The 20,855-nt window shown below is 43.2% G+C and overlaps 1 protein-coding gene across 1 annotated transcript in view; it reads left to right on the top strand.

Annotated features, from left to right (window-relative positions):
• The first annotated feature begins 14,210 nt into the window (after positions 1 to 14,210).
• The window catches only part of LOC118386844 (26S proteasome non-ATPase regulatory subunit 1-like), a 103,356-nt gene continuing 96,711 nt past the window's right edge, over positions 14,211 to 20,855 (top strand). The window contains exon 1 of the mRNA XM_035774767.2: positions 14,211 to 14,398. Coding sequence (XP_035630660.1) covers positions 14,383 to 14,398 — 16 coding nt within the window. The 5' untranslated portion in view covers positions 14,211 to 14,382. The remainder of the gene's footprint in view (positions 14,399 to 20,855) is intronic.

Raw genomic sequence — 20,855 nt, 5'->3', positions numbered from 1 at the left:
TTTGACCCCTTTTTCATGGTATCCAATTGGTAGTTACAGCCTTTTCTCGTCGCTGCAACTCCCGTACGAACTCGGGAGAGGCGAAGGTCGAGAGCCGTGATTCCTCCAAAACACAACCTAACCAAGCCGCACTGGTTCTTGACACAATGCCCACTTAAACTCTTGGTCCTACCTGGCACGCATCCCATCTAGAGCTCTGGAAATGCAAATGCGCTACGCTAAATGCTAATAGTATTAGTTAAAACTCAAACTTTCATTAAAATACACATGCAGGGTATTGAATTAAAGCTACACTCGTTATGAATCCAGGCAACAAGTCAGATTTTTAAAATGCTTTTCGGCGAAAGCATGAGAAGCTATTATCTGATAGCATGTAACACCCCAAAAGACCCGCAGGGGACGTAAACAAAGTAATTAGCATAGTCGTCGCTACACAAACCGCACAAATAAAATATAAAACATTCATTACCTTTGACCATCTTCTTTGTTGGCACTCCTAGATGTCCCATAATCACTATTGGGTCTTTTTTTCGATTAAATCGGTCCATATATAGCCTAGATATCGATCTATGAAGACTGTGTGATAAACGGAAAAAAATAGCGTTTCATAACGTAACGTCATTTTTTAAAATTCAAAAAGTTGACGATAAACTTTCACAAAACACTTCGAAATACTTTTGTAATGCAACTTTAGGTATTAGTACACGTTAATAAGCGATAAAATTCATCAGGAGGCGATGTCAATTCTATAGGTGTCTGTTTCGAAAAAATGCCTTGGAGAGAGCTCGACCAAAACATCCGGTCGGAGACCGGAGGGAATCGATTCCCTTGATTCAGTTAGACCAAGAATCAATTGCGAATCAAATGACAAGACTCTAGACAACGTGTGGAAGCTGTAGGCACTGCAACCTCGGCCTCATTTAATTCGATTCACTTTGAACAATTCCTTGAAGTCGCGGATGGATATTTTTTTCCATTTTCAGTGATCAGATATTCCTGCACTTTTCGATGAAACGCACGTTCTGTTATAGTCACAGCCGTGATTTAAACAGTTTTATATACGTCTGAGTGTTTTCTATCCACACATACTAATCATATGCATATACTATATTCTTGCCCTGAGTAGCAGGGCGCTGAAATGTTGCGCGATATTTAACAGAATGTTTGAAAAAGTAGAGGGTCGACTTAACAGGTTAACTCAGAAGCCAGCCCCACCAATGTGTCAGAGGAAACACCATACATCTGGCGACTTTGTCAGCGTGCACTGCGCCCGGCCCGCCACAGGAGTCGCTAGTGCGCGATGGAACAAGGACATCCCTCCCGGCCAAACCATCCCCTAATCCGGACGAAGCTGGGCCAATTGTGCACCGCCCCATGGGTCTCTCGGTCGTGGCCGGCTGCGACAGAGCCTGGACTCAAACCCAGAATCTCTAGTGGCACAGCTAGCACTGCGATGCAGTGCCTTAGACCACTGCACCACTCGGGAGGCCCTGAGTAGAGCGATGATGTAGGTGATCATGGCTCGATCGGTGTGGAACGAGGTGGACTGTAGCTCGAACACCAAAGAGTATTGCATACACATTTGTAACTCTAAGCCAGCCATTTACTACACTGCATTGAATGAGGTTGGTTATCATGCTGTACTACATTTTTTTGTACATTGTTTACAGTTCCTATGCTGAACACATACTGTGTTTGAATTCTGTACAGAGTGGAAAGGCAAAGACATCATGGAGGACGAGGACGCTTGTTTACAGATGTACAAGAGACTGCAATTATAAATATGGTTTTGGCCAACAATGCAATTAGGATTCGAGAGATAAGAGAGCATATCTTGAATAATGACACCATATTTAACAACATCAATGATGTTAGCCTGTCGACCATACAAAGCATACTCCAACGGCACCGGCCATATGCTCACTTTTCTGGATGCAATTTACACAATGCTTGTCCCTGATCCAGATCTGGAGCCTGCTAGATTTGTGGTTTGGGACAATGTTAGTTTTCACGGGGCTGTTCTGGTCCAAAACTGGTTTGCCACCCATCCACAATTTGTAGTTTTGTACCTATCCCCATATTCACCTTTTCTAAATCCCATAGAGGATTTATTCTCAGCCTGGCGCTGGAAAGTGTATGATCGCCAACCCTATGCCCGCATGCCGCTTCTCCAGGCAATGGAGGACGCATGTGGGGACAGAGAGGTTGCCTCTGTCCAAGGTTGGATACGCCATGCAAGGAGATACTTCCCTCGATGTTTGGCAAGAGAAAACGTATCTTGTGATGTGGACGAAGCATTGTGGCCAGACCCAGGCCGGAGAAGAGATGAAGCGTAGCTTAGCACTTGGTGACTGCCCCCCACCAATTCCTGGACTGCCCCCCTACTGTATACAACAGTAATGTTTGGCCTAATAAATATTTTCTGTTTCTACATTGCATTGGTGTTTACAGTGTACTTGTTACCCCTGTCAGCAGATTACTTTAACTGTAGAACATTGTATTGAAATGTAGGTATAAGCCTATGAAAGACCAAAGAGCTTTAAATTTAGAACAACAGTGTTTACATGATATATATATTGCCCTGGAATACATGGTCTTTACAGATATATCCCTTAAACAATGTAAACTAAGCTTTGGTCCTATTATTGCTAACACAATTTATTTTTTGGCGCAAAATTGAAAAACAATATAACTGGGAATCAAAATGGCAGCCCATACTCCAATATTTCACAATAATACTTCGCGATCTGGAGGGCAGCCTTTTGCATCTCCCCAATGGTCTAAATGTGGAACTGGAACATTCCAAGATTTGAAAGATACATATACATTATAGAGTTTGACCGATTATGATATTTCAACACCGATACCGAATGACCAAAAAAAAGCGGAAACAGATTAAACTGACTATTTCTTTATATATATATTTGTAATAATGACAATTACAACAATACTGAATGAACACATTTTAACTTACTAAAATTATTTTATTGATGTATTATATTATCAAATAAATAATGAAACATGTTCAATTTGATTTAAATAATGCAAAAACAAAGTGTTGGAGAAGAAAGTAAAAGTTCCTTGCTCAGAACATACGAAAGCTGGTGGTTCCTTTTAACATGAGTCGTCAATTTTCCCAGGTAAGAAGTTTTTAGGTTATAGTTATTATATACCATTTGTATTTCATATACCTTTGACTATTGGATGTTCTAATAGGTACTTTAGTATAGCCAGCCTAATCTCGGGAGTTGATAGGCTTGAAGTCATAAACAGCGCAATGCTAGAAGCACAGCGAAGAGCTGCTGGCAAATGCACGAAAGTGCTGTTTGAATGAATGCTTACGAGTCTGCTGCTGTCTACCACCATTCAGAATGCTCTATCAACTCATATAATAACACACAGAAAAACGAGCCTTAGGTCATTAATATGATCAAATCTGGAAACTATAATTTCAAAAACATTCTTCTGTCAGTGAAATACATTTACATTACATTTAAGTCATTTAGCAGACGCTCTTATCCAGAGCGACTTACAAATTGGTGCATTCACCTTATGACATCCAGTGGAACAGTCACTTTACAATAGTGCATCTAAATCTTAAAAGGGGGGTGAGAAGGATTACTTATCCTATCCTAGGTATTCCTTAAAGAGGTGGGGTTTCAGGTGTCTCCGGAAGGTGGTGATTGACTCCGCTGTCCTGGCGTCGTGAGGGAGTTTGTTCCACCATTGGGGGGCCAAATACGGAACCGTTCTGGTGGCATCCCGTACGGGTGGCATCCCTAAGACTAAATATTGCTGTTACATTGCACAACCATCAACATTATGTCATAATTATGTGCAATTCTGGCAAATTAATTATGGTTGTTGTTAGGAAGAAATGTTCTTCACGCAGTTCTCAACGAGCAAGGCGGCCCAAACTGCTGCATATATCCTGACTCTGCTTGCACAGAATGTAAGAGAAGTCACACAATTTCCCTAGTTAAAAGTAATTCATGTTAGCAGGCAATATTAACTAAACAGAACAGGGCTCCGGGCAGCCGAGCGGAAATGGAGGAAAACTCGCCTCCCTGCGGACCTGGCATCCTTTCACTCCCTCCTCTCTACATTTTCCTCCTCTGTCTCTGCTGCTAAAGCCACTTTCTACCATTCTAAATTCCAAGCATCTGCCTCTAACCCTAGGAAGCTCTTTGCCACCTTCTCCTCCCTCCTGAATCCTCCTCCCCCCCCCCCCTCCTCCCTCTCTGCAGATGACTTCGTCAACCATTTTGAAAAGAAGGTCGACGACATCCGATCCTCGTTTGCTAAGTCAAACGACACCGCTGGTTCTGCTCACACTGCCCTACCCTGTGCTCTGACCTCTTTCTCCCCTCTCTCTCCAGATGAAATCTTGCGTCTTGTGACGGCCGGCCGCCCAACAACCTGCCCGCTTGACCCTATCCCCTCCTCTCTTCTCCAGACCATTTCCGGAGACCTTCTCCCTTACCTCACCTCGCTCATCAACTCATCCCTGACCGCTGGCTACGTCCCTTCCGTCTTCAAGAGAGCGAGAGTTGCACCCCTTCTGAAAAAACCTACACTCGATCCCTCCGATGTCAACAACTACAGACCAGTATCCCTTCTCTCTTTTCTCTCCAAAACTCTTGAGCGTGCCGTCCTTGGCCAGCTCTACCGCTATCTCTCTCAGAATGACCTTCTTGATCCAAATCAGTCAGGTTTCAAGACTAGTCATTCAACTGAGACTGCTCTTCTCTGCATCACGGAGGCGCTCCGCACTGCTAAAGCTAACTCTCTCTCCTCTGCTCTCATCCTTCTAGACCTATCGGCTGCCTTCGATACTGTGAACCATCAGATCCTCCTCTCCACCCTCTCCGAGTTGGGCATCTCCGGCGCGGCCCACGCTTGGATTGCGTCCTACCTGACAGGTCGCTCCTACCAGGTGGCGTGGCGAGAATCTGTCTCCTCACCACGCGCTCTCACCACTGGTGTCCCCCAGGGCTCTGTTCTAGGCCCTCTCTTATTCTCGCTATACACCAAGTCACTTGGCTCTGTCATAACCTCACATGGTCTCTCCTATCATTGCTATGCAGACGACACACAATTAATCTTCTCCTTTCCCCCTTCTGATGACCAGGTGGCGAATCGCATCTCTGCATGTCTGGCAGACATATCAGTGTGGATGACGGATCACCACCTCAAGCTGAACCTCAGCAAGACGGAGCTCCTCTTCCTCCCGGGGAAGGACTGCCCGTTCCATGATCTCGCCATCACGGTTGACAACTCCATTGTGTCCTCCTCCCAGAGCGCTAAGAACCTTGGCGTGATCCTGGACAACACCCTGTCGTTCTCAACTAACATCAAGGCGGTGTCCCGTTCCTGTAGGTTCATGCTCTACAACATCCGCAGAGTACGACCCTGCCTCACACAGGAAGCGGCGCAGGTCCTAATCCAGGCACTTGTCATCTCCCGTCTGGATTACTGCAACTCGCTGTTGGCTGGGCTCCCTGCCTGTGCCATTAAACCCCTACAACTCATCCAGAACGCCGCAGCCCGTCTGGTGTTCAACCTTCCCAAGTTCTCTCACGTCACCCCGCTCCTCCGCTCTCTCCACTGGCTTCCAGTTGAAGCTCGCATCCGCTACAAGACCATGGTGCTTGCCTACGGAGCTGTGAGGGGAACGGCACCTCAGTACCTCCAGGCTCTGATCAGGCCCTACACCCAAACAAGGGCACTGCGTTCATCCACCTCTGGCCTGCTCGCCTCCCTACCACTGAGGAAGTACAGTTCCCGCTCAGCCCAGTCAAAACTGTTCGCTGCTCTGGCCCCCAATGGTGGAACAAACTCCCTCACGACGCCAGGACAGCGGAGTCAATCACCACCTTCCGGAGACACCTGAAACCCCACCTCTTTAAGGAATACCTAGGATAGGATAAGTAATCCTTCTCACCCCCCTAAAAGATTTAGATGCACTATTGTAAAGTGGCTGTTCCACTGGATGTCATAAGGTGTATGCACCAATTTGTAAGTCGCTCTGGATAAGAGTGTCTGCTAAATGACTTAAATGTAAATGTAAATGTAAATATGCAGGTTTAAAAATATATACTTGTGTATTTGCCACGACTTCCGCCGAAGTCGGTCCCTCTCCTTGTTCGGGTGGTGTTCGGCGGTTGACGTCGCCGACCTTCTAGCCATCGCTGATTCATTTTTCATTGGTTTTGTCTTGTCTTCCTTCACACCTGGTTCCATTCACTTCAATTACATGTTGTGTATTTAACCCTCTGTTTCCCCTCATGTTCTTGTCGGTGATTTTTTGATTGTATGTTATGGGCAAGTTATGTTCTGGTGTGCGACAGGTTTTTGTACCCACTTTTATTATTCTGTATATTTTGGTTTTCTGAGTTTTGTGAGCACTTATTAAACGACTCCGTTTATACCAAGTTCGTTCTCCTGCACCTGACTTCCCTGCCACCAGCACGCACCCATTACAGATTCACCGACCCGAACTATGGAGTCAGCAGGAGATGGTACCCCGGCCAGTGAGGTGGAGGAGCGTGTCCAGGAGCTGCTCCATCGGGCTGTGAGAGGGTGTCCGCCCTCGTCTCGTGCCTCACCGGGAAAGCCCTGGAGTGGGAAAACGCCATGTGGAGAGAGGGAGATGCGGCGTTGGACCAGTTTGTGCCTGAGGATATAGTGTCTCATCGGGGTCCCCAGTTCATGTCGAGGGTCTGGAGGGAGTTCATGGAACATCTGGGGTCTCGGTCAGCCTTACCTCAGGTTTTCACCCCGTGAGTAACGGGCAGGTGGAGAGAGTTAAACAGGATGTGGGTAGTTTTCTGAGGTCCTATTGCCAGGACCGGCTGGGGGAGTGGGCAGCGTTAGTGCCCTGGACAGAGATGGCCTAGAACTCGTTCCGCCACTCCTCCACTAACCTTTCTCCCTTCCAGTGTGTATTGGGGTATCAGCCGGTTCTGGCTCCTTGGGATCAGAGTCAGACCGAGGCTCCAGCAGTGGACGACTGGTTCCAGCGCGCGGAGGAAACATAGGACGCCGCCCATGTCCACCTTCAGCGCGCCGTGCTGTGTCAGAAAGTGAGGCCCCGGTGTTTGCACCGGGGGACCGGGTCTGGCTCTCAACCCAACACCTGCCCCTCCGCCTGCCCTGTTGGATGCTGGGTCCGCGGTTTGTGGGGCCATTTAAAGTCCTGAGGAGAGTGAACGAGGTGTGTTACAGGTTACAGCTTCCACCCGATTACCGCATTAACCCCTCGTTCCATGTGTCTCTCCTCAGGCCGGTGGTGGCTGGCCCGCTCCAGGAGTCCGAGGTGCGGGAAGTTCCTCCACCCCTCGGGACATCGAGGGGGCCCCGGCGTACATCATTCGTACCATACTGGATTCGAGACGTTGGGCGAGGGGCCTTCAGTACCTCGTGGACTGGGGGGGGGTATGGTCCGGAGGAGAGATGCTGGGTTCCGGTGGAGGATGTGTTGGATCGATCAATGCTGCAAGAGTTCTACTGTCTCCCTCTTGATCGCCCTGCGCCTCACCCTCCGGGTCATCCCCGAGGTTGGTGTCAACGCGAGGCTGGAGGCGCGTGTCGAGGGGGGAGGGTACTGTCACGACTTCCGCCGAAGTCGGTCCCTCTCCTTGTTCGGGTGTTGTTTGGCCATCGACATCACCGACCTTCTAGCCATCGCAATCGCATTTTTCATTTTCCATTGGTTTTGTCTTGTCTTCCTACACACCTGGTTCCATTCCCATCAATTACATGTTGTGTATTTAACCCTCTGTTTCCCCTCATGTCCTTTTCGGTGATTGTTTGATTGTATGTTATGTTCTCGTGTGCGACGGGTTTTGTACCCACTTATTATTTTGTATATTTTGGTTTTCGGAGTTATGTAAGTCGCTCTGGATAAGAGCGTCTGCTAAATGACTTAAATGTAAATGTGAGCACTTATTAATATGGCTGCAATCCCGTTAACGGGAGCGATTTGACAACAGCCAGTCAAAGTGTAGGGCGCCATTTTCAAAACATCAAAAATCTCATAATTAACATTCCTCCAACATGTATCTCATACCATTTTAAAGCTATTCTCGTTGTTAATCCCACCACAGTGTCCGATTTCAAATATGCTTTACAGCAAAAGCATCACAAACGATTGTGTTAGGTCACCACATAGCCACAGAAAAGGAGTTTCAAAAAGCAGAAAATAGAGATAAAATTAATCACTAACCTTTGATGATCTACATCAGAAAGTACTCCAGGAATGTTTGTTTTGTTCGAAAATGTTATTTATGTCCAAATACCTTCTTTTGTTAGCGCGTTTGGTATATATATCCAGACGCTCATTCTGGTCAGCGTTATATCGGACATAAACTTCAAAAAGTTATATTACCGGTCGAAAAAACATTTCAAACTAAGAACAGATTCAATCATTAGGATGTTTTTAACATTTAGCTTCAATAACGTTCCAACCGGAGTACTCCTTCTTGTCTTCGTGAGCAATGGAACGCAAGTGACTACCATGAGGAATAAGCATGATCAGAAAATGGCTGACTGCCAGACACCTGACTGATTCCGCTATCATTCACTCCCACAACATCATAGAAGTCTTATTATTATTATTATAATTTCTATTGATGGTTGACATCTAGTGGATCCCCTAGGCAGTGCAACAGCATTAATATTTCAAGGGGATTTCATTGGGGATTTCTCACTTCCTGTTTTGATTTCAAATCAGGATTTTGCCTGCCATATGAGTTCTGTTATACTCACAGACATCATTTTAGAAACTTTAGAGTGTTTTCTATCCAATACTAATAATATTCTGTAGCTCAGTTGGTAGAGCATGGCGCTTGTAACGCCAGGGTAGTGGGTTCGATTCGCGGGACCACCCATACGTAGAATGTATGCACACATGACTGTAAGTCGCTTTGGATAAAAGCGTCTGCTAAATGGCATATATATATATATACTAGCAACTGAGACTGAGGAGCAGGCCGTTTACTTTAGGCACCTTAATCATCTAAGCTACTCAATACTGCCCCCCGGCCATAAGTTTTAAACGACTCCGTTTATACCAATTTCCTTCTCCTGCGCCTGACTTCCCTGCCACCAGCACGCACCCATTACATTATTGATTTTAAGAAAGACATTGATGTTTATGGTTAGGTACACATTGGTGCAACGACAGTGCTTTTTTCGCAAATGCGCTTGTTAAATTACCCGTTTGGCGAAGTTGGCTGTGATTCAATGATAAATTAACAGGCACCGCATCGATTATATGCTACACAGGACAAGCTAGATAAACTAGCAATATTATCAACCATGTCTAGTTAACTAGTGATTATGTTAAGATTGATTGTTTTTTTTACAAGATCAGTTTAATGCTAGCTAGCACCTTACCTTGGCTACTTGCTGCACTCGCATAACAGGTAGTCAGCCTGTCACACAGTCTCCTCGTGGAGTGCAATTTAATTGGCCATAATCGGTGTCCAAAAATGCCGATTACCGATTATGAAAACTTGAAATCGGCCTTAATTAATCGTCATTCCGATTAATCGGTCAACCTTTAATACAGTACCCAGCAACTCTTTTTTTTCTAGATTTACAACTGAAGTCAGCTATGCTGGCCTATGGAGTCCCTTGGGAAACCCAACTACCGAACTATCCAATGATGGGATTTATAAATAAAGGATCTGGACTCACGAAAGGATTTCTATAATATATAAATGACTAAATGACATTTTCTGAGCTGGCTATTAAACAAGTATGGTCCCCAGATCTAAGTGAATCTGAACAACCCTTTATTTTGTATTTTTATTTAACCTTTATTTAACTAGGCAAGTCAGTTATTTACAATGACGGAAAAGAGTACGGAAATATATGACCTTGGCATTGCATAATCGGAACCGTCAACTTACACACTTTAAGTTTGTCCAAAGACACCAAGGAAAGGTTTTACGATGACATTGGCCCCAACTACTACAGGAAAAGGTGGGCCGTACACGCACCCATTAACATCAACATGGCTTTAGTGTTGCGGGTCGTGAGTTTAAAATTCCTTGGTGTCCACATCACCAACTAACTATCATGGTCCAAACACCCAAACACACTAAGACAGTCGTGAAGAGGGCATGACAAAACCTTTCCCCCTCAGGAGACTGAAAAGATTTGGCATGGGTCCCTAGATCCTCAAAAAGTTCTACAGCTGCACCATCGAGAGCATCCTGACCGGTTACATTACTGCCTGGTATGGCAACTGCTCGGCATCTGACCGTATAAGGCGCTACAGAGGGTAGTGCGTACGGCCCAATACATCATTGGGGCCAAGCTTCCTGCCATCATGGACCTCTATACTAGGCGGTGTCAGAGGAAGGCCCTAAAAATTGTCAAAGACAACAGCCACCCTAGTCATAGACTGTTCTCTCTGCTACCTTTAGGCAAGTGGTACCAGAGCGCGGTTGTGTAAAATATTTATGTAAAAATAGTTTAAAGTACTACTTTAGTAGTTTTATAGGGTATCTGTACTTTACTCTACTATTTATATTTTTGACAACTTCACGTTACTTCACTACATTTCGGATAAGAGCGTCTGCTAAATGACTTAAATGTAAATGTAATAATGTACTTTTTACTCCATATGTTTTTCCTGACACCCAAAAGTTCTCATTACATTTTTAATGCTTAGCAGGACAGCAAAACTGTACAATTCATGCATTAATCAAGAGAGCATCACTGGTAATCCCTTCTGCCTCTGTTCTGGCAGATTCACAGACTCACGAAACACAAATTCTTCATTTGTAAATTATGTCTGAGTGTTGGAGTGTTCCCCTGGCTATCTGAAAAATGTGCTTAATATAAAGAATTTGAAATTATTTATACTTTTACTTTTGATACTTAAGTATATTCCTATTACATTTACTGATGATACTTAAGTATATTTAAAACCATATACTTTTAGACTTTTACTCAAGTAGTATTGTCACGTTCGGAGTTGACCAAGGCGCAGCGTGAATAGAGTTCCACATATTTTAATAACCTGAAACGCACTGAAAAAAACCAACAAACAAACCGTGACGCTATTGGTGTGCACACAGGCACCTAACTGTCGACAAGATCCCACACCAGAAAGTAATAATAATAATAATATATGCCATTTAGCAGACGCTTTTATCCAAAGCGACTTACAGTCATGTGTGCATACATTCTACGTATGGGTGGTCCCGGGAATCGAACCCACTACCCTGGCGTTACAAGCGCCATGCTCTACCAACTGAGCTACAGAAAGTGGGGAAAAAGGGCTGCCTAAATACGATCCCCAATCAGAGACAACGTTAAACAGCTGTCTCTGGTTGGGAACCATATCAGGCCAACATAGAAATACAAGACATAGAATGTACAAAACCCCTAGACATACAAAAACCCTAGACAAAACTAGAGTACCCACCCTAGTCACACCCTGACCAAACCAAAATGTTTAGAAAAACAGAGATATCTAAGGTCAGGGCGTGACAAGTATTTTAATGGGTGACTTTCTCTTTTACTTTACTTTTCTTTTAAGGTATCTTTACTTTTACTCAAGTATGATGATCGGATACTTCTTCTAAAAGGCTTCTTAACAGCTTCTACCCCCAAGCCATAAGACTCCTGAACAGTTAATCAAATGGCTACCCAGACTATTTGCATTGTCGTTGCCTCCCCCCACCGCTCCCCACCCCTTTTTTACTCTGCTGCTTCTCTCTGTTTATTATCGATGCATAGTCACTTTAACTCTAAATACATGTACATATTACCTCAACTTCCTCAACTAACCTGTACCGCTGTAAATTGATTCTGTACCGGTACCCAATGTATATAGCCTCGCTACTGTTATTTTACTGCTGCTCTTTATTTGTTATTTTTATTTTTTACTTGTCTATTTTTTTTTACCTAACACTTATTTTTCTTAAAACTGCATTTTTGGTTAAGAGCTTGTAAGTAAGCATTTCACTGTAAGATGAACCTGTTGTATTCAGTGTTTGTTGCAAATGCAATTTGATATGATTTGATGAAGAATGCTTTTCCAACAGTCTTGAAGGAGTTCACACATGCTGAGCACTTGTTGGCTGCTTTGCCTTCACTCTGCGGTCCAACTTATCCCAAACCATCTTAATTGGGTTGAGGTTGGGTGATTGTGGAGGCCAGGCCATCTGATGCAGCACCATCACTCTCCTTCTTGGTCAAATAGCCCTTACACAGCCTGGAGGTGTGTTTTGGGTCATTGTCCTGTTGAAAAACAAATGATAATCCCACTAAGCGCAAACCAGATGGGATGTCCTATCACTGCAGAATGCTGTGGTAGCCATGCTAGTTAAGTGTGCCTTACATTCTAAATAAGTCACCAACGGTGTCACCAGCAAAGCACCCCCACACCATCACACCTCCTCAAAGCTTCACGGTGGGAACCACACACGTGGAGATCATCCGTTCACCTACTCGGCAGCTCACAAAGACACGGTGGTTGCAACCAAAAATCTCCAATTTGGACTCATTAGACCAAGGGACAGATTTCCACCGGTCTAATGTCCTTTGCTCATGTTTCTTGGCCCAAGCAAGTCTCTTCTTCTTATTGGTGTCCTTTAGTAGTGGTTTCTTTGCAACAATTCAACCAAGAAAGCCTGATTCACGCAGTCTCCTCTGAACAGTTGATGTTGAGATGTGTCTGTTACTTGAACTCTGTGAAGCATTTATTTGGGCTGCAATTTCTGAGGCTGGTAACTCAAATTAACTTATCCTCTGTAGCAGAGGTAACTCTGGGCCTTTCTTTCCTGTGGCAGTCCTCATGAGAGCCAGTTTCATCATAGCGCTTGATGGTTTTTGCGACTGCACCTGTAGAAACTTGAAAAGTTCATGAAATTTTCCGCATTGACTGACCTTCATGTCTTAAAGTATTGATGGACAGTCATTTCTATTTGCTTATTTGAGTTGTTTTTGCCATAATATGGACTTGGTCTTTTCCAAAATCTACTGTATACCACCCCTATCTTGCCCAACTCTAACCCTACCTGATTGGCTCATACGCATTAAGATGGAAAGAAATTCCACAAATGTACTTTTAACAATGCGGACCGGTTAATTGAAATGTATTCCAGGTGACTACCTCATGAAGTTGGTTGAGAGAATTCCAAGAGTGTGCAAAGCTGTCATTAAGGCAAAGGGTGGTTACTTTGAAGAATCGCAAATATAAAATATATTTTGATTTGTTTAACACTTTTTTGGTTACTACATGATTCCATATGTGTTATTTAATTGTTTGATCTCTTCACTATTATTCTACAATGTAAAAAATAGTCAAACATAAAGAAAAACCCTTGTATGAGTAGGTGTATCCAAACTTTTGACTGATACTGTACATCGTCCTGTTTTGTACGTATTTTAATGTTGTTTTTTTGTTTCAGTTTATACTTCAATTAACATTAAACCAATGATAGTTAGTTTGAGAAACATTGATCTTTCACTCAGGCTACCCATGCTTTTCATTATTTTAATTGTCACAATAAAAAGGTGTTTAAAAACAATGAGAAACCAAGAAATATGTCAACATTTTGTGCCTTAATAGCAATTGCACTAATCCAACCATTTAGGGGTTATGGGTTTACTCTAACTTGTATTTATAATATTAAATAAAAATATACTGAATTTAGTTGTTGGATTCTACTCTGTCTTTCATGATTCATTCATTGTTTTCAGGCAATTCATTCATAGTTTTGAAGCCACTGCTTGTTAACCAATTACAATAACCAAATCCTTCAGTTAACCAATTACAATAGACTTATCAAACATATTTTATTTTGAAAGAGCAACAATGTATTGCACCTCTTTACTTTACGTACTAATGATGATACAAAACTCGTCTAAAATAAACATTCACTGTCATTATTTCTGATTGAAGATTACTAATATTTTTTTTCTCTCCAGCGCTAGGGTTGCAGAAAAACGTGTGTATAACATGAAAAATAACTGATTCATGCGAGACTGGCAGAATAGACGCCGGTTTGTGGAAACAAAATCATACCGAAATGATGCATTACATTTTTATAAGATTAGAAATATGCAGTCTTTTGACAATGATTTAAATCATAATTTTTCTTCGCCCTTTTCAAGAATCAGACAATTTTACAAGGATGAGCAGTAATTTCACCAGGCACTAACTATAAATACCTAACTATGGGTCTTTCGGAAGGGGGCTTTCATTATTGAGAAAAACAATTATTTTCAAGAGAGTCCCTCTTGAGAACAACGGACACTTTTACGGTCCTTTCAAGATTTTGATTTTCCATAAGTTCATTGTTGCTAACAAACGGTACCTGGGTTCTTGGAGTTAAGGGGGAGAATAAAGAACCAAACATGATAACATCTGCCGGTAAGCAGTAACGTTAGCAAATGTGAGCATGGAATACGGGAAAGATGCCGAGTCACATAGCTGGCTACCCATTTTACAAACTTTTCAAGCGAACTAACGTTACCAAACTAACTAGCTAGAAACCGACAAATGTATTCCAAAACATTATTGTTAGTTAGCGTTAGCTCTATTGTTTCATGACTATAGTTTCATGACTATATAATTGAGCTAACGTTAACTAGCCAGCTGGTTAAAGTTAACTAATGTTAGCTGGCTGGCTATCCAAACTTAGTTACCGAAACTCAGCAAAAAAGAAACGTCCTCTCACTGTCAACTGCGTTTATTTTCAGCAAACTTACCGTGTAAATATTTGTATGAACATAAGATTCAATAACTGAGACAAACTGAACAAGTTCCACATTTATGTGACTAACAGAAATTGAATAATGTGTCCCTCAACAAAGGGGGGTGGGTCAAAATTAATAGTAACAGTCAGTATCTGGTGTGGCCACCAGCTGCATTAACTACTGCAGTGCATCTCCTCCTCATGGACTGCACCAGATTTGCCAGTTCTTGCTGTGAGATGTTACCCCACTCTTCCACCAAGGCAACTGCAAGTTCTCTGACATTTCTGTCGGAATTGCCCTAGCCCTCACCCTCCGATCCAGCAGGTCCCAGACGTGCACAGTGGGATTGATGGCAGAACACTGACATTCCTGTCTTGCAGGAAATCACGAGCAGTATGACTGGTGGCATTGTCATGCTGGAGGGTCATGTCAGGATGAGCCTGCAGGAGGGTACCACATGAGAGAGGAGGATGTCCTCCCTGTAATGCACAGCATTGAGATTGCCTTCAGTGACAACAAGCTCAGTCCGATGATGCTCTGACACCGCCCCAGACCATGACGGACCATCCACCTCCAAATCGATCCCGCTCAAGAGTACAGGCCTCGGGTAACGCTCAATCCTTTGACGATAAACGCGAATCCGACCATCACCGCTGGTGAGACAAAACCGCGACTTGTCAGTGAAGAGCACTCTTTGCCAGTCCTATCTGGTCCAGCGACGGTGGGTTTGTGCCCATAGGCGATGTTGCTGGTGAGGACCTGCCTTACGACAGGCCTACACGCCCTCAGTCCAGCCTCTCTCAGCCTATTGCGGACAGTCTGAGCACTGATGGAGGGATTGTGCGTTCCTGGTGTAACTCAGGCATTTATTGTTGCCATCCTGTACCTGTCCCGCAGGTTTGATGTTGTGTTGTTACACGTGGTCTGCCACTGCGAGGACGATCAGCTGTCCGTCCTGTCTCTCTGTAGCGCTGTCCTAGGCGCCTCCTTGCAGCATGCCAAAGGCACGTTTACGCAGATGAGCAGGGACCCTGGTCATCTTTCTTTTGGTGTTTTTCAGATTCAGTAGAAAAGTCTCTTTAGTGAACTATGTTTTCATAACTGTGACCTTAATTGTCTACCGTCATTAAGCTGTTAGTCTTAACGATCCTTCCACAGATGCATGTTCATGAATTGTTTATGGTTCATTGAAGAGGTATGGGAAACGGTGTTTAAATCCTTTACAATGAAGATCTGTGAAGTAATTTGGATTTCTACTGATTTATCTTTGAAGGACAGGGTTTCTAGTTTAGTTAGTACCTGCATCACATTAGCTGTTACCTTGTTGTAAGGTGTCAATAAAAAAACACATATTTTGACCAATGTGTAAAATATGTTAATTGTGTAGGTCAACGAAAACCATTGGCTGAAACCTTACTTATCAGTCATAATTAGAGGTCAACCGATTATGATTTTTCAACGCCGATACCGATTATTGGAGGACCAAAAAATTGGCAGATTTTTAAAATTTTTACATAAAAAAAAAAAAAATTGTATTATTATTTAAAAAATGTTTTTTTGTTTAATGACAATTACAACAATACTGAATGAACACTTATTTTAACTTTAATATAATACATCAATAAAATAAATTTAGCCTCAAATAAATAATGAAACATGTTCAATTTGGTTAAAATAATGCAAAAACAAAGTGTTTGAGAAGTTCCTTGCTCAGAACATGAGAACATTTGAAAGCTGGTGGTTCCTTTTAACATGAGTCTTCAATATTCCCAGGTAAGAAGTTTTAGGTTGTAGTTATTATAGGACTATTTCTCTCTATACCATTTGTATTTCATATACCTTTGACTGTTGGATGTTCTTATAGGCTATTTAGTATTGCCAGTGTAACAGTATAGCTTCCGTCCCTCTCCTCGCCCATACCTGGGCTCGAACCAGGAACACATCAACAAGAGCCATCCTCGAAGCATCATTACGCATGCAGAGCAAGGGGAATAACTGCTCCAAATCTCAGAGCGAGTGACGTTTGAAACGCTATTAGCGCGCACCCCGCTAACTAGCTAGCCATTACACATCGGTTACACCAGCCTAATCTTGGGAGTTGATAGGCTTGAAGTCATAAGCCGCGCAATGCTTGAAGCACAACGAAGAGCTTGTTGACTCTTATGTTCATACAAATATTTACATGTGTTTGAAATCAACACAGTTGACAGTGTGAGGACATTACTTTTTTTGCTGAGTTTAGGTAGCTGGGGGAGTTCTTTACTAATTAGTCAACTTATTTCATCAGTCAAGTAAAAGGGATAAGCGAAAACCCGTAGACACTATGCCCGCCATGGAATGGAATCCTTCTGATGACCAGGTGGTGAATCGCATCTCTGCATGTCTGGCAGACATATCAGTGTGGATGACGGATCACCACCTCAAGCTGAACCTCGGCAAGACGGGCTGCTCTTCCTCCCGGGGGAAGGACTGCCCGTTCCATGATCTCGCCATCACGGTTGACAACTCCATTGTGTCCTCCTCCCAGAGCGCTAAGAACCTTGGCGTGATCCTGGACAACACCCTGTCGTTCTCAACTAACATCAAGGCGGTGGCCCGTTCCTGTAGGTTCATGCTCTACAACATCCGCAGAGTACGACCCTGCCTCACACAGGAAGCGGCGCAGGTCCTAATCCAGGCACTTGTCATCTCCCGTCTGGATTACTGCAACTCGCTGTTGGCTGGGCTCCCTGCCTGTGCCATTAAACCCCTACAACTCATCCAGAACGCCGCAGCCCGTCTGGTGTTCAACCTTCCCAAGTTCTCTCACGTCACCCCGCTCCTCCGCTCTCTCCACTGGCTTCCAGTTGAAGCTCGCATCCGCTACAAGACCATGGTGCTTGCCTACGGAGCTGTGAGGGGAACTGCACCTCAGTACCTCCAGGCTCTGATCAGGCCCTACACCCAAACAAGGGCACTGCGTTCATCCACCTCTGGCCTGCTCGCCTCCCTACCACTGAGGAAGTACAGTTCCCGCTCAGCCCAGTCAAAACTGTTCGCTGCTCTGGCTCCCCAATGGTGGAACACACTCCCTCACGACGCCAGGACAGCGGAGTCAATCACCACCTTCCGGAGACACCTGAAACCCCACCTCTTTAAGGAATACCTAGGATAGGATAAAGTAATCCTTCTCACCCCCCTTAAAAGATTTAGATGCACTATTGTAAAGTGGCTGTTCCACTGGATGTCATAAGGTGAATGCACCAATTTGTAAGACGCTCTGGATAAGAGCGTCTGCTAAATGACTTAAATGTAATGTAAATGGAATGAGTTTGACACGCATTCTAAGATCTTCAATGTGCACTTCTGAATTCGATAAGAAGTACATGCCCAGTTGCATCCTTACCTGTCTGTCTTCACTTGTACTTCGGCGCTGTGATGCTTGAGAAGGATCCGATCACGTGACTGGCATTGGCTAATAGGAAATTAGATATCTGAGCGAGCCATGTGAGTGAGAGATGGCTTCGGAGCACTGCAATTGGCAGCTAGGAGAAAGGATGTATAATGATTATGTTCAGCCCAAGGGCATAATGTCCAGTTTGGCCGCAAGGCATGGAAATTCAAGGCCCTAAATTGCAGCCCTCCTATCCTCGTGAAGTAGAATAGTAGCCTAGGCTATACAGTGTCGCCCGGCAATACACTTTTATAAATGCCCATGTGGTAACCTACCGTTTGTATAACAGGCAATTTACCGTTAATCACGTTCATTTGGTTACATTAATTTCTGTTAATGCATGTATTAATAAGTACAGTAATATACTGTTCTCATTCTCGGGGTGGAAATGTTATTTGCAGAGTTCACAACCTGCTATACTTATGAGAAATACGTTTTGGTTTGTTTCATATCATTTATGTGCTCCTTGTGGGTATATCTCTGTCCTGTTGATGGAGTACACGCACCTGAAATGCTGTACACACCACTCTCGTGCGCTGCAAAATAAATGTACACATACATGTTATTCAATCATTGCACCCACACTGCTTGCGTGCAACAGCGAGCGCCTGCGTGGCCAGGCGCTGAAATAGAAGTTGGTTCTATTTGTGACGTTTATGTCCTGCCTCAAATCTCCTCATTGTTTTTTTAGAAGGATATATGCACTTGCCATCTCCTCCATTGGTTTTTAGGAGCATATAGACACGTTGGTGATTTGAAAGATGAACTGACGTCCATACTCCAGTCGGTTGTACTAATGCACCGTAAAGTTGGTTGGCATCCGCCATATAAAGTCCAAACAAGAAAAAGAAGCCTGTAGGAAGGTGGAGAGATGATGAAACAAATGCGGTGTACTGTTTTATCTGTGGGTTAATTGTTGGAGTAGAGGACCTTGTGCATTTGAGGTAAAATAACAACCCAATGTTTATGTTCCAGGACAAATGATCTAATTAATATAATTAGTTGAGTTTGTTTTGATATTTCAACCTGTGTGTCCTGATCACTTCTGGTGTGGGTGAACAAAAAAAAAAAAGTGCGCGCAATGGCAGACGCATGTGCGTGTCCAGTTTGGTCAGCATGTGAGCATGCATTGAAGAACCTGGCCTTGCAAATGTCAAATGTAGGGAAGTGCCCAGCTGGGCTTCTGTCATTTTTTTCTTCTTCTTCACCTCACACAGTAAGCCAACAAAGTCAGTTTCTTTTTACTTCCATTTAAATTATAATAGTTCCTCACAATATTTGAAAATGTTTACAACAACCTCCCCCTCGATAATCAGCATTGCTGATCAATAGGCTATGGACATGTTGCGTGTATTTGTTTCAATTTTAGTGATGGTCAATTTCATCTTCATATTATAGCATAGCTGTCCCTTTCATGCTTTCCTTGTCAATTCATTATCTTCTAGGCTACATTTGGAAACTCTAAGGTATGCCTAGGTTTTTTAATACGTTTTAAAGCAAAAAATATTTGCTATTGTATCCGACATAGCCTGGTGGCTTTTGATCCTCTCCAACCTGGCATTTCTTAATTTGTTCATAAATATTTATAAGAAATAACCTGAATAATAATAGTAATGAAATGCCATAATGGTAACAAAGTGTAATGGCTTGTTTCAAATGGGTTTTTATTAAGAAGCATATCCATGTAAACAAGTGTACAAACAGAATTTTGACCTCTCCTTTTTTGACCTCCCTTATTCCGTTGCCGCAGAGGGAGGAAATGGCTCAGGGATTTCCCCATAATGCCAATGGTGACTTTAAAACAGAGTTTATAGGTTGTGATGGGAGATAACTGATGATGGATCAACAACATTGTAGTTACTCCACAATAGTAACCTAAATGAGAGTGGGGGAAAAAAGGAAGCCTGTAGAGAATATTTCAAAATATGCATCCTGTTTGCAATAAGGCACTAAAGAATAACTGAAAAAATGTGGCAAAGATATTACCTTTATGTCCTGAATACAAAGCCTTATGTTTGGGGCAAATTCAACACAACTCATCACTGAGTACCACTCTTCATATTTTCAACCATGGTGGTGTCTTCATTATGTTATCGGTACGCTTGTCATCACTAGCTTGTCCAGTCATACACAAGAAGACTTAAGGCTGTAATTGCTGCCAAAGGTGCTTTAACTAAGTACTGAGTAAAGGGTCTGAATACTTATTTAAATGTAATATATATATATTTATTTTAAATCTGAACTTGTTTTTGCTTTGTTATTATGGGGTATTGTGTGTAGATTTTTTCATTTGGTTGGTTTAATTTTCAAACAAACAAAATTCCTAAACAAAACCACGCAAGTCAGTTGTTTATTGGACAAAAATGCTCACGTTAAATCCATTGATGACTATCATCACTTGTGTCCCAATCTTCATATTACTTTTGCTTTGGAAACTGCACAATAGTCGCTCTAACTGCGATGTGAATAGGCGATATTCAGTATCCTATATCCCCAGGATATAGCCCTGTCGTCCCTAATCTGCATCGGATGCTCTCATAAATGCACCACAACTCACAATGTTTCAGAGACAGGGCCAAAAACAAACACCCCCCCACTGCCAAATGCGGGTAGATTTTGGCATTGGCAGGTAAGAATGTTTAATATACCAGCCACGTTGACGGGTGGTCACACTCAGTGCTCTACAGTGTGAACATTT

The sequence above is a fragment of the Oncorhynchus keta genome, chromosome 1, assembly GCF_023373465.1.
Source record: "Oncorhynchus keta strain PuntledgeMale-10-30-2019 chromosome 1, Oket_V2, whole genome shotgun sequence".
Taxonomy (NCBI): Eukaryota; Metazoa; Chordata; class Actinopteri; order Salmoniformes; family Salmonidae; genus Oncorhynchus; species Oncorhynchus keta.
This window is presented reverse-complemented; position numbering and strand designations above follow the sequence as displayed.